Below are 15263 nucleotides of genomic sequence, written 5' to 3'. Positions count from 1 at the left end.
AGTTTTGTACTCCTTTGCAAACTTATTACTTTAACTTCACAACATAAATAAACATATATCTCTTATGTCTGCAATACTAGAATTGAGCGAGAGATGCATTATGTATGTAGACAAACATTTTTAAAATATCAATAAATGTTGAGGATTTTCTGCTTCAAATGTTTTTCTGTTTTGTTTATTTGTTATTTGTTTAAAGTTAACACTTGAGTAAACAATGCATGGATTATTAGATTTTTAATACAAATTACGCTTTGTTGTAGTAGAGTAATTCTCTAATCAGGCAAATGAACATCAGGAATACTGATGATGTAAAATACATGAAATTATTATTGGATGAAATTAATGATTTTATTTGAAAGCACTATTTATTATGTCAGTTTAATTGTTTGTACAGATTTTGATTGATAAAAAGTTTAAATTTGCCTGTAGGTCTAAATATTACTTTAGAATTTATTAAATGTCCCGAATAATTTTTTAGAGGAAACCTGTGCTTTCAGTTATCTTAGTAAACATAAAATTGGACATTTTGGACCAATTTCATGTTGACTTATAGATCTGCCTTGATCATCATTTTAAGTGTGCATTTCTGAAAGACCTCCCCATCAACATTCAAGATAAAGAACAGCGTTAAAAGTTCTTTTTCTTTAAAGTTTCCTTTGGATTCATAATTGTTCATTAGTTACCAATTTTCTATGATTTTGGTCATAGATGAACCACTAATTTAAGTACTCAACATAGTAAAAATTTACTGTAGCCTTAGCTTGTATACCAGACTGTGTTGCAGCCATAAAATCTAGTATACATTAAAATACTATATTTTCTCAATCCACAAAAATTAGTATCCACTAAGATAAATGAATCCACAGTATTCCCTAGCATTTCAAGTGCTTTTTGTTTCGTGTCAAGCAATCTGATATTTTTTTTTTTCGCAATGTATGATGTTTTAAGTTTTCAAATTTTTTCATATTTATTTTATTCTTGGATTTCATGGGTATTTGTTGGTGAACCATGAATTTTAGTGTTTAACGAAGTCAAAATTTCCTTAGGCCAGAATGCAGAATTTGTCAATACCACAAGATCCAATATCTAAAAAAAAAATATAATTCTTCAATCCACTAAAATTGGTATCCACAAAAATAAAGGAATCCACTGTACTGAATGACTTGATATGGACTATTGATGATTCTGAAACAAATATAAAAAAGTAATTAGTTCACCGTTCGATATGAAAATTGCACATTGCTATCAAACAAAATCATACTAACTTATAAAAATCAAATCATATCATTCATACTTCATTTCATATTATTTCATTATCACACATATTTTACAAAGCACTTTCTCTTGAGTTCATTTCTGTGTTGCACTAGAATTCGACCTGGAATGGGACCCCAGTTTACGTGGAAGTCTTCGCAGACCAAAAGGAAGTTGGAACCCTTTAGCTGCCAACAACTATCATGGTAGTATTAGTTTTACTAACTTTCTGAAACTTTTAATATTCATATAAACATATATACACAACATATAGACATCTATTACTTACAAATTTCTAAATGAAATACATTCTCGATTGACCTTTAAATTTTGAAATGAGGATTGGGTGGGAAATATTGTCTTCAATTCGGTTGTCATATTTGTAAAGCTTAAAAAGACAACCAGTTTTAAAGCCATACCAATTCAGTTTGAAGATGTTTTTTTTAAATTTTCCTGGTTCAATTTTAAAGGAAAATATTTAAGAAGAAAAAGAAAATAAATCTTATTTGTACCATTCCATCATTTTGTAATAAAAAAAAAAATAAACAAAATTTACCAGCTTAAACAATTTTTTGCATGCCTAAAATCTAAAACCTTAAAAGGAAATTGGTGTGGCCTTAAGATGGTAAAAAATTAAAATATAAAGAAGATTCAACAATTGATTCTTTTTAATCTAGAATGTATATCTGGCATATAAACTATGTTATCAATTGTTTTGCTTGAAATTCTTCTCAGTCTTAGAACAACAAGCTCATTACAAGAGACATTCATTGAAAATAAAGAATTGAAGATAATGTACTAATATTGATTATATAAGTAAACCTGAATTTGCCTCAGATTATGTTGGGAATTTTTATTTGCAATTTAAATTCCTCATATTTAAAGCATGCACTTCTACTGTTGCTTTTATTTAAATTTGTTTTTGTTTAGTTAATAATTTAATAATGCCTTTAAAAGTCAATCTTTCTAGGGGTAGATAAGTTAACTCTAACAAATTATACTAAGTCAAAGTACCGTAATTTGGTTGGACACATATGTTCTGAGGTGAATAATATTGTCCTTCATAGTTCATGTTGTTGTTTTTGGTATTCTTAGCTGAACCAAAGTGTGCATGCTCTTGAAACAAGAATGCTGTTTTTACCTACTACAAGCTTGCTTTAATTCTGCTTAAATTTTTCTTTATGTTGTTTCTGTATATTTGTGTTCTGAAATTATTAGTTACAATATACATTTTAATTGCTTTGAGCTACAGTATATGGTTATTTGTAATTTAACCAAACAGAATGCTTATTTACTTCAATACTCTAGTTCCAAGATAATCCGTATTACTGTGTCCAATTTCCAACACAGAAAAGTCACAGATAACATAAAAAATCTATGCAATGTTTGGGTCAATACAGCATCCTCTTTGAAAACATCAACATATGGGCACTGTCACCTTACAGTAGGGTTAATCAGAGAGATCGAGTCAAACTAGAACAGCATGGTCCACTTTTTTATGTGGAAATCTGTTTCAATCATTACATTTGCGTAATTGTGTGTCCTCAACTTACTCAAAAGGTAATACTTTTATGAAAAGAAAAACATTATTAAAGATGAGGTTGCAATAAATTAACAAAAATATTTATATGTATAAAATCAAAAGGAACTCCACCTATATAAATTTTCATAGAGAAACATGCACTCGTAACATCATGGTCTAGCCATCTACCTTAGTGCTGATTGATGCCTTTTGTATCCTCAAAAAATGACTTGATGAAAAGTTAAAGGTACAGTGCCAATTTTATTTCTATTTGACATCTGTATAGAAAATTTTATGACAACTTTTCAGAGATCATGGATACTACTTTACGGATTTCAATTAATGCAGAGAGTAGTGTCTGTTTGTTCTAATACATTTACTGTTAAAAATATAGTTTAATGCTGTAAATTCAGAACATAGTTGCGATGTATTTCTTATTGCAAAAATTTCATGTATGTTTTGCAAAATTTAGAACTTTATTTTAAATTTTGAAAGCATTATGTGTATGCAGCATTTCCTAAGATCGCTATAAATCTTCAATTCTGGACCATTTTTCACCAATCTCAATGATAAATGCATACAGAAATTTCTGTATTTTTAGCACTGAGAGCTTTTTAACTTTTACTTTAGAACCTCCAATATGTGTTATATAGATGATTGCAAACAATATTTTTCAACCAAACTAATTAGGAAGGATTTTTATACTGCTGCTGGAACACTTCAAATGTGTAATTATACGTACAAGGTCAATCACATGTCACATCACTTTTCTTCACAATGAGGGGCTCATTTAGGGATGGAAAATAAGTCATATTTTTGTGTTAACTTTTATATGGCTATAATTGTAGCAACTTTTAGCTGCAATTTATAAACAATCTTAGATATATGTCAGAAAATATCAACTTTTTTTGTATTCAGCATAAAATTTTTGAATGGCTTGTTGTGGCTTTCACTTTTTAGTTTCTAAGCCTCATACTAAAAAGTCGATATTTTACTGAAAATAACCTATTATTTTTATATGTCCTGCATTTAATGAACTATTACTTCGAGAGAAATTGCATGAGTAGATAATTTCTATGATGTCTAACAAATAGATGTCAAATGGCATAGTTCAAAAGATAGATTCATGTTAATGTAATTGAACTGAAGGCATTTCTTGAATTGCAGACCGAATGGGAGGAGCAAATGATAGTTTTTCTGAAGAGGGACCAGTTATAAGTCAATTCCAACCAGTTCAAGGTCAAAGAAGGTCAGCATCAGATAAACAGAAGACAAGAAAATCTTCAATTGGGAATTCAAAGAAGGACAAACAAGGAAACTGCAAACAGCAGTAGAAATTGTAATCAAATGATAATTTATTTTTATTGGATTCATTGTTATTCATTGGGCATCAATTTTCTATGATTTCATGGGTTAACATGAACCCCAAATTAAAGTGTCAAACAAAATACAAATATACTAAAGCGTCTTGTGTAGATTTTATCAAGACCAAGAAATTTGGTATCCAATGAAATTTTTTACCTATGAAAATCAATCTAAATGAATCTTCAGTATTTTATACAAAGGTTGTAGAGCTTATGTCTAAGCTGTGTTGTTGCTTGCAATATATTGGCTCCCAATTTAATGAGAGCTTGCTCAAAAAGAATTTTCTTGAGGTATACCTGGCATATGCCACAGTTTTCAAGGGAAATTAAAATTTTTCTGTATTCTTTCAAATTTGACAGGGTCTATATTTTATATGCCAATCAAAGAGGAAAACTTGCTTCACCCTGTCAAAAATGAGAGCAGCCTCTTTAGCTGTGGTAATATTTCAATTTGTAATGTTAAATACTTTTTAAACTACTGTAAAATAATACTTGCAAATAATGTTATTTTTTCTTTGTGACTATTACTCATTGTAATGAATTTCAGGGTAATCTCATTTTCTTCAGAAGTTATTCCATATTTTATTTTTTCAATTTGTCTTTTACTATACAAAAGTAGTTTCTGTGATATTTAATATAGAATTTCTGGATAAAATTTGCTCTATTGTTTCGAGATATGAAATGTATTGATTATACTAAAATGACCTACACAAAAAATGAAGTTTTGAATTTCAGAACTGTTGAACCATTTTTACTGTATTCAAACAAAATGAATATTCATTTTATTCAATTACTGGTTAGAAATAATATATTTGCATATTGGTAAATAATTTAAACACAATATAATTTTAGGACTATAGATATGTTATTTGTTGGTTGTTAATTATCTTTTAATTTTTTGGTTGTCAAGTTAAGTTTTCTATCAAAATTTGGTATATTTTAGGTAAGTATCTTTAAAAAATCCTTCATCCTTAAATATTCTATTTTACAGACCCCTAAAATTATGTTATGATTTAAAAGAAATGTTCAGTTTGAACAAAATAAAACAGGAAATTTGAAATCACAAGTCATTCAACGTTCAAATATCTGATAACTATACTTAGAAGTTACTATTGTCATATATTAGTTATTCTATACCTCATTCAACACCAATATGCTATGTCACGTAGCTACTTTATAATGTTTGAAAAAATCTGCTCCCCCAATTTTGTCACAAAAATGAAAACATTTTAAAATTTGAACAATTGTTTCTTTAAACAAAGCAGTTCTATTACAAGAACTCTATAATTTTATTAAGATCATCCAAGAGAAGGTTGTTCCACATGTTTAGAAACTTGTTTATTTGTATTTATTTCATACATGCATCACTTATTCGTATATTGTTCATGTGTACCGGTATATGTGCTCTGTAACATTGTTTAAGAGAATAATATGGAACTTTATTTTCGAGAAATGTTGAAATCACTAGTGCATCAAATTGGGGTTCAGCAAGGATATAAAAGTTACCATTTTGGTAGATCACCTTGGCCTAAAGGTCTAGCCTTGTTGAATATTTTATAAAATTACCACATTTTGGTTTCATACCACAATGTTATAGTTGAATTCCAGTGTTTACAGTTAAGGGAAAGGGTTGTAAAATATCAAGTAAAATTGATGTAGGTGTCTCTTTTTTGATTAATGATTTTGATAGGTTGCTGTCTCATTGACTTATATATATCTTTATTCTCTTTTATGTATATAAGAAATGTTTGCATTTTTTTTTAAATTGACAGTTTCTGGGTTTTTAAGGAAGTTGTTTTTTTTTTCAGAAAAATGTTTTACACATTGGATAAATAACAAAAAAACTCGAGAATTTCAGCTGATTTGTGCTGTATTGTTGTGAAATTTTGGGAAATGTATATTTTCTCTCTCAAAATGTGTACTTATGAAGGTTGTTATATTGTAAAGCTTAAAGTTATCAATACCACTTTTGCATTTGAATTGTTTTGTAATAATAAATGATTTGTTATGTTTATAAGATTATTGACACAGAAGATTTATACATGAACATGATTTTATTATTTGATAGTGAAAATAGACAATGTTATAAATGTAAAGTAAAATTTATATGAATAATTTGGGTATAAAGATAATGTTTGAAGGACCTGAAGCATTTATATTGTGGAAAAGTCATAACAAAAAAGGATATACTGGTACATATGTATAATAATTCATATTAAAGGTGCATAAGACAACTGCAGCATACTTCGTTGTCCAACTCCAATTGATGATTACCAACTTGTACCAATAGAAGGTGTTAGTTCACTTGACTTATTTATTAAAGGTGCATAACTCAATTTTTGCATATACCTCACACAAAAATGACACATGCAGTGATAATAAGATTGCGGTAACTATTTCTGTCTCGGTGATATTTTCACAGTAGGAACTTTAACCTAACTTATATAAAACAGGAAAATCATAGTTGTCCATACAGAGTAGGCATATATGGTGCAAATTGTTTGGCTGTTAAAATGTGACATTCTTAAAGGAGTAGGTCCAGTAAGACCCCTTTTTGGCCCCAAAATATAGCAGTTTTACAAAATTGTTAAAATGTAAACTTTTAGCTATTTATTGGAAAGTAGAATACTTCTGCTGCATAAATATGGGCTTGTTTTGACAAAACAATGCACATATATCGGGTACTAGCATCATTAAGTCATGCTAAATCATGAAATCTTCACAATTTTAGCATTTGAGTTAAATTTTATACTGTTTTTGTCTTTAATGGAAGTGGCCGCATTTGTGTTCATTCTTAATATTTAAATGTAAGTTGTATTTGATGATAATACATAACATATATAAAGATTGAGAGTGAACACGGATGCGGCCACTTTCATTTTTGACAAAAACCATCTGAAAAGTGACAAATTATGGCATATTTGATAGATTTGTCATATTTAAGCTTGTATTTGAGCGTATTTAATGACTAAATCAGTTCAAATCTTTCACATAAACTAATTGAATAGACTGAAGTAGACACTTAAGTGTTTAAAAAGTGTCCAAAATCTTTCATCAGAAGAACCTGAATTTGAGGCCAAAATCGGCCCTTACCGGACCTACTCCTTTGTCATCTTTTATTATTTTCAACTTTAGTTTTTGCAGCAGTATAGAAATAATATACATATATGAATGTCAAAGGTTTGAAATATATCAAAATAGGACTTTATGATTGTGGTTAAAAATAAATGACTATCCTTTATACCGAGGAAGTCAACAACAAGCAAAACTAGAGTATATTGTGTAACCTTTAGTGGCTGTCCACATGACAATATGATGAGAAATAACTATATATTAATGGAGCATGATTTTAATTATTGTTCTTCATCTGTGCAATGTCTGTACGATCATTCATGATAGGCTAAAGAGCTTCCATGGTTTAAAGGGGTTGAATACTCAAATATAAATAATCAAATCAGCTAGTTTGTTACCACTACTACATAAAAAAGTTTTCTACATGTATGAAATTAAAAATAATTTTTGGAAGCATACCTTTACAAGACTATGTGAGCTGTATGCCTAATTAGCTTTAAAGTTGACAAAAAATAAGAATAAGATATCTGACATTTAACTTAATGAAAAAACTATGTAAGTTGTTCAAAGCCACTGTGTAAGTTATTTTCAATAAGTCAAATTAATTTCATAAGTTTTCCCTAATTTTTTTTTTGCTTATAAACTAATATATTTTCCAACAGTTTGACCCCATGGTATATTGAATTTCATTGCAATAAATTCCAGATATTAATTTTGACATTCCATACTCTTTTTTTTTTTTAAGAAAGAATTTTTTTGTTGAAATTGTATTTTTCTGACAGTAAAATATGTCATTTATCATGTTTGTAAGTAGTTACTTCATTATGTGGAATTAATATAAAAAACAGTACTTATTTTATCATCATAGTTTTGTTATTCATTTTTTTTATTAATTTTCATCATTGATAATTCTGTTATGTATATTCTCCAAATCATAGACTCAGAATATTAACATCCAAATATTGTAAAGTGGTACATTTCACAAAGGTTTTTTCTTCTAAATTCTTAAATAAAGATATAATCATGAAAATATGTCCATCTTATAAATTAAAGGTATAAGAAGGACTAGAGATATGAACAAGAAAATGTGAAAATAAAGTCTCACTGAGGGAGGGAGGAAGGGAGGGGGATTCCAAATGTAGACCAATAAAATTGAGAATGGAAATGGGGAATGTGTCAAAGAGACAACAACCCGACCAAAGAGCATAAAAACAGCCGAAGGCCACCAATGGGTCTTCAACACAGCGAGAAAACCTTGCACCAGGAGGCGGGCCTCAGCTGGCCCTTATATAAAAATGTGTACTAGTTCAGTGAAAATGGACATCACACTAAACTCCATAACATATAAATGAACTAAAATAAAAAAACATACAAGACTAACAAAGGCCAGAGGCTCCTGACTTGGGACAGACGCAAAAATGCGGCAGGGTTAAATATGTTTTGTGAGATCTCAACCCTCCCCTATACCTCTAGCCAATGTAGAATGAATTTGCCGAAAGAAAGTGATAAGTTATATATTATGATGTTGACTGGTACATTTTCCCAAGTATTTTTATACGACCGCAAAAATTGAAAATTTTTTGGTCGTATATTGGTATGACGTTGGCGTCGTCGTCGTCCGGCGTCGTCCGAAGACACATTGGTTTTCGCACTCTAACTTTAGTTTAAGTGAATGGATCTCCATGAAATTTTACCATAAGGTTCAATACCACGAGAGGAAGGTTGGGATTGATTTTGGGGGTTATGGTACCAACAGTTAAGGAATTAGGGGCCAAAAAGGGGCCAAAAATAAGCATTTTTGTAACTTCCAGACAATAACTTGTGTGTAAGTGTATGGATCTCTCTGACATTGTACCACAAGGTTCCATATCACAAAGGGAGGCTGTAATTGATTTTGGGGGTAATTGCCTCAAAATTTTAGGAATTAGGGGCCAAAAAAGGGGCAAAAAACAAGCATTTTTCTAGTTTCATGACAATAACTTGTGTGTAAGTGTTTGGATATTTCTGAAATTGTACTACAAGGTTCCATATCACAAAGGGAAAGCTGGAATTGAGTTTGTGGGTAATTGCCCGAAACGTTTAGGAATAGGGGGCCAAAAAGGGGCCAAAAATAAGCATTTTTCTAGTTTCCAGACAATAACTTGTGTTCAAGTGTATGGATCTCTCTGAAATTGTACTGCAAGGTACCATACCACAAAGGGAAGGCTGGGATTGAGTTTGGAGGTGATGAATCATAAGGGGGTTCAAAAAATTTGGGGGGGGGATTTTTTTTTTTTCTTTTTTTTTCTTTTTTTCCTTTTTTTTTTTCTTTTAAAATTTTCCATTTTAAGTTGGTTATTTCTGATTAATATTTAAAAGCAAATAATAATGATATAGTAGGAGATACACACCAAACAGGATGTGTAAATTATTATATAATAAGTATTGTGCAATAGCAAGAAATTTTCAATTGCACAGAAAAAATTGCACAATTGCAAGAAATCTTCAATTGCACAGTATTGCGCAATAGCAAGAAATCTTCAATTGCACAGTATTGCGCAATAGCAAGAAATATCCAATAGCACAATATTGCGCAATAGCAAGAAATTGTCAATTGTACAGTATTGCACAATAGCAAGAAATATTCAATTGCACAGTATTGTGCAAAAGAAGATACTTCGTATAAATTGCTTATTTCTTGATCAATTTCAATGGGGTTTTATTCTTGAATTCTTGGGGTTCTTTAATATGCTGAATCTAACCGTGTATTAAGTTTTTGGATTTTGGGCCCCGTTTTTAAATTGGTCCACATTGAGGTCCAAAGGGTCCAAAATTTAACTTTGTTTGATTTCATCAAAAATTGAATTATTGGGGTTCTTTGATATGCCGAATCTAACCGTGTATTTAGATTCTTAATTTTTGGTTCCGTTTTCAAATTGGTCTACATTAAGGTCAAAAGGGTACAAAATTAAACTTAGTTTAATTTTAACAAAAATTGAATTTTTAGGGTTCTTTGATATGCTGAATCTAAACATGTATTTAGATTTTTGATTATGGGCCCAGTTTTCAAGTTGGTCCAAATCGGGGTCCAAAATTAAACTTTGTTTGATTTCAACAAAAATTGAATATATGGGGTTCTTTGGTATGCTGAATCTAACCATGTATTTAGATTTTTGATTTTTGGGCCCCGTTATCAACTTTGTCCACATTGAGGTCAAAAGGGTCCAAAATTAAACTTTGTTTGATTTCATCAAAAATTGAATTCTTGGGGTTCTTTGATATGCTGAATCTAACCATGTATTTAGATTTTTTATTTGTGGACCCGCTATCAAATTGGTTCATATTGAGGTCAAAAGGGTCCAAAATTAAACTTTGTTTGATTTCATCAAAAATTTAATTATTGGGGTTCTTTGATATGCCAAATCTAACCGTGTATTTAGATTTTTAATTTTGGGTCCCGTTTTTAAATTGGTCTACATTTAGGTCCAAAGGGTCCAAAATTAAACTTAGTTTGATTTTAACAAAAATTGAATTCTTGGGGTTCTTTGATATGCTGAATCTAAACATGTGTTTAGATTTTTGATTATGGGCCCAGTTTTCAAGTTGGTCCAAGTTGGGGTCCAAAATTAAACTTTGTTTGATTTCAACAAAAATTGAATATATGGGGTTCTTTGATATGCTGAATCTAAACATGTATTTAGATTTTAGATTTTTGGCCCAGTTTTCAAGTTGGTCCAAATTGGGATCCAAAATTAAACTTTGTTTGATTTCAACAAAAATTGAATATGTGGGGTTCTTTGATATGCTGAATCTTACCATGTATTTAGATTTTTTATTTGTGGGCCCGCTATCAAATTGGTTCATATTGAGGTCAAAAGGGTCCAAAATTAAACTTTGTTTGATTTCATCAAAAATTGAATTATTGGGGTTCTTTGATATGCCAAATCTAACCGTGTATTTAGATTTTTAATTTTGGGTCCCGTTTTTTAAATTGGTCTACATTAAGGTCCAAAGGGTCCAAAATTAAACTTAGTTTGATTTTAACAAAAATTGAATTTTTGGGGTTCGTTGATATGCTGAATCTAAACATGTGTTTAGATTTTTGATTATGGCACCAGTTTTCAAGTTGGTCCAAGTTGGGGTCCAAAATTAAACTTTGTTTGATTTCAACAAAAATTGAATATATGGGGTTCTTTGATATGCTGAATCTAAACATGTATTTAGATTTTAGATTTTTGGCCCAGTTTTCAAGTTGGTCCAAATTGGGGTCCAAAATTAAACTTTGTTTGATTTCAACAAAAATTGAATATATGGGGTTCTTTGATATGCTGAATCTTACCATGTATTTAGATTTTTTATTTTGTGGGCCCGCTATCATTTGGTTCATATTGAGGTCAAAAGGGTCCAAAATTAAACTTTGTTTGATTTCATCAAAAATTGAATTATTGGGGTTCTTTGATATGCCAAATCTAACCGTGTTTTTAGATTTTTAATTTTGGGTCCCGTTTTTTAAATTGGTCTACATTAAGGTCCAAAGGGTCCAAAATTAAACTTAGTTTGATTTTAACAAAAATTGAATTCTTGGGGTACTTTGATATGCTGAATCTAAACATGTGTTTAGATTTTTGATTATGGGACCAGTTTTCAAGTTTGTCCAAGTTTGGGTCCAAAATTAAACTTTGTTTGATTTCAACAAAAATTGAATATATGGGGTTCTTTGATATGCTGAATCTAACCATGTATTTTGATTTTGGACATTGGACAATAATAGGTAAATTAAAAAAATTGAAGTTCTTAGACCACATTCTTTCTGTGTCAGAAACCTATGCTGTGTCAAATATTTAATCACAATCCAAATTCAGAGCTGTATCAAGCTTAAATGTTGTGTCCATACTTGCCCCAACTGTTCAGGGTTCGACCTCTGCGGTCGTATAAAGCTGCGCCCAGCGAAGCATTTTATTTACAGATGTCTTATTATATCAGAAAATCTAGCATTACGACTTTGGTCAAAGTTTTAGAAATAGGATAGGCTTTCCTTATTATATTTAATAAATGTGTTTTAATGTATAAAGAAAATAATGCTCAATGGAGTGTTGACCTTTGATTTCAATATTGACAACAATTTAAAACCTCCGGAAGTGGAGATTTCAACCTGAGAAAATGTTTTTTTCATTTGTTGTATAAACAGTGTTTTATACCTTTTTCTGGCAATGTGTCAACTCTTTACCATAGAATAACTGCTCATAATCATATAATGATAATTAAGATAGGGCATTCTTTAAAGTTTTTTATAAGAAAAGTTATATTTAAGCTCCCCTTCAAAATGTCAGTCTTTCAAAATTTATAGAAAAAATGTAATCTTTTCTTTATTCTTAATAGAGTTAACACCTTTAATGTGATGAAATCTTTGTCTGATAACAACACTTTAGATTATCTATGATGATTCAATCCCATGAATATAGATATATTAATGTATACCATATAATATGAAAACTCATTCAGCTTACCATGTAGATAATGCCTGTTACATACTATGCAACCACTTTTAATATAGTAAATTGATGTTTTAATAGAAAGCACGTAAAATGGGCAGCCTGTGGTGTATATTTCAAATCCAACCTTTGCGTTCATGTTTTTGATGTCTGTTTATTTACATATAAAACCTGCATGTAACTTGAAATTTCAATTGGACATTGTTCCATTAAAACCATAATTTTTGTGAAAATTTAAAAAAGATTCAAAATATATGAAAAAGAGTGGTGATACCCTAAAATTTCAATAATTGTCTAGTTTTATTATACAAGGACATATTGAATTTTTTTTTTAACCATATCTATTTGTTTATTGGTTCAACATGTAGAGCAGGCAAAATCAGGATAGGTAACCTAAACATCACTTGCTTTAAAATTTTTGGGTTTTGAGCGTTCCTGATCCAGAAAAGCGGTATTTTCATTTGCTTAAGGGTGGAGTTAATTATAGACAAACAAACATTGGCAAAATAGTTTGTTTTTGACCAATTATATATTGCTATTTTGTTCCTTAGATTATGTAGATGATATATAAAATAACAGTAGATTTATGTGTTCCTGTCAAGATATTAAAATAATTCTTGTTTGTTATATTTTTCCTTTTTGTTGACGACTTATTGTATATTTGCATATAAATATTATTCAAATTTTGTACATTTCCTTATACAAATGTATATTAATATAATTTTTCTTGTACATTACCTTGTATATTTGAATTTTACTATACATGTTTTGTTGACTATGCTGAATTAAGATATAAAAATTCTTTACCTGATTCATGTCTTATTTTCTGTTTTATATGGTTTTATCAAAGGTATTGAAAGGTATGTTGATATAAAAATATGGTGATGTGGAACAGGAACATATATATTGACGGGACTTGACACTACCTAATTGTAGCCGATTTTATCGTCGGGTCATAGGTAATAAAGATACGATACGGAAACGGACATGTGTTAAAAACGTACTCGCTATTATCCTAATAATTTCTGATAATATCAATAAAATGTCATTCAAACTAGTTTTATAGTGATGCCAGTGTATCAAACTTGTATTCTGTCACTTCAAATTTGTTGTAATCACATTCCTTTTATATATTAGATATACTGTTCCCAGTGTGGAACAAGGACGTATAACTATCTAATATACGTCCTTGTCCAAATGAACAATAAATAAGTAGAACTGTGAGCTATTACTCCCTAATGATACCCCTGCTTTAAGTTTTTGGTAATCAGGAAATTGAAGAGAAAAAAATTTAAAACATATTGTACGATAAAGCCTGTTCACATGAACAGTATAGCATGCTGACACAATCCTGATAAAGAATTTTATGAAGCTCTGATTTGCAGTTTAAAAAAAAAGGCAACACAAATTTCAAACATAGCCATGGCCTTGCTTTGGAGCAGGCTATAAAAAACCAGACATGACAAAATGTGAAAGCAATTCAAACGACAAAAAATGAAAAACAACCTGATTTTATGACAAAGCAATCAATGAAAAACACATATGACAATCATATTGACCAAATTAATAATCAACCTCAGTCTTGCATAATTAAACAGACCCTTCATTATACATCTCAATACACAAATACTTGACCTCATTATTGATTACACAAATGTATATATTAGATGTTAGATATACAGAAATAATAGATTTATTCATTGCCTATTACTTTTGATCTACACTAAATATAAAAGTGATTCTCTAAATTATGTCTGAAAGATAAATGACTTTAAAAGGATTAACATGATCTCTTTTTTCAAAAGAAGACAAACTATGAAATCTACATATAAAAAAGGTATGTTGAATACAGGAAGTGTATTTTCGCAAGTAAGAATGAATCCCCATTTCAATGAAATAAGTTTTTAGCTCACCTGGCCCACAGGGCCAAGTGAGCTTTTCTCATCACTTGTCGTCCGTCGTCCGTGGTCGTCGTCTGTCGTCGTCGTCCGTCGTCGTTAACTTTTACAAAAATCTTCTCCTCTGAAACCACTGGGCCAAATTTAACCAAACTTGGCCACAATCATCATTAGGGTATCTAGTTTCAAAAATGTGTCCGATGACCCCGCCAACCAACCAAGATGGCCGCCATGGCTAAAAATAGAACATAGGGATAAAATGTAGATTTTGGCTTATATCTCTGAAACCAAAGCATTTAGAGTAGATCTGACATAGGATAAAACTGATTATCAGGTCAAGATCTATCTGCCCTGAAATTTTCAGACAAATCTGACAATCTGTTGTTGGGTTGCTGCCCCTGAATTGGTAATTTTAAGGAAATTTTGCAGTTTTTATACGACCGCAAAAAAATTTATGTGGTCGTATATTGGTATGACGTTGGCGTCGTCGTCCGGCGTCGTCCGAAGACACATTGGTTTTCGCACTCTAACTTTAGTTTAAGTGAATGGATCTCTATGAAATTTTACCACAAGGTTCAATACCACAAAAGGAAGGTTGGGATTGATTTTGGGGTTTATGGTACCAACAGTAAAGGAATTAGGGGCCAAAAAGGGGCCAAAAATAAGCATTTTTGTAACTTCC

At 30.3% G+C, this 15263-nt stretch overlaps 1 protein-coding gene and 1 long non-coding RNA gene across 10 annotated transcripts in view; both read left to right on the top strand.

The window, feature by feature from the left end:
• LOC127719801 (trichohyalin-like) overlaps window positions 1-8565 on the top strand; it is a 56778-nt gene extending 48213 nt beyond the window's left edge. For 8 of the 9 annotated variants that reach the window (XM_052226086.1, XM_052226084.1, XM_052226082.1 and 5 more), the window contains 2 exons: window positions 1371-1460; window positions 3944-8565. In XM_052226086.1, the coding sequence (XP_052082046.1) occupies window positions 1371-1460; window positions 3944-4110 (257 nt within the window). In that variant the 3' untranslated portion in view covers window positions 4111-8565. The remainder of the gene's footprint in view (window positions 1-1370; window positions 1461-3943) is intronic. The other variant, XM_052226088.1, reaches the window with a different exon arrangement.
• A 1119-nt stretch (window positions 8566-9684) lies between these two features.
• On the top strand, window positions 9685-13494 carry LOC127719837 (uncharacterized). The gene is made up of 2 exons (XR_007990501.1): window positions 9685-10539; window positions 11062-13494. It is a non-coding gene; the product is annotated as an uncharacterized LOC127719837 (long non-coding RNA).
• The last annotated feature ends 1769 nt before the right edge of the window (window positions 13495-15263 follow it).

This window comes from Mytilus californianus, unplaced genomic scaffold (genome assembly GCF_021869535.1).
Source record: "Mytilus californianus isolate M0D057914Y unplaced genomic scaffold, xbMytCali1.0.p SCAF_11, whole genome shotgun sequence".
In the NCBI taxonomy this organism is placed as follows: domain Eukaryota; kingdom Metazoa; phylum Mollusca; class Bivalvia; order Mytilida; family Mytilidae; genus Mytilus; species Mytilus californianus.
The sequence above is the reverse complement of the archived record's forward strand: the minus strand, read 5'-3'. Positions and strand labels throughout refer to the sequence as shown.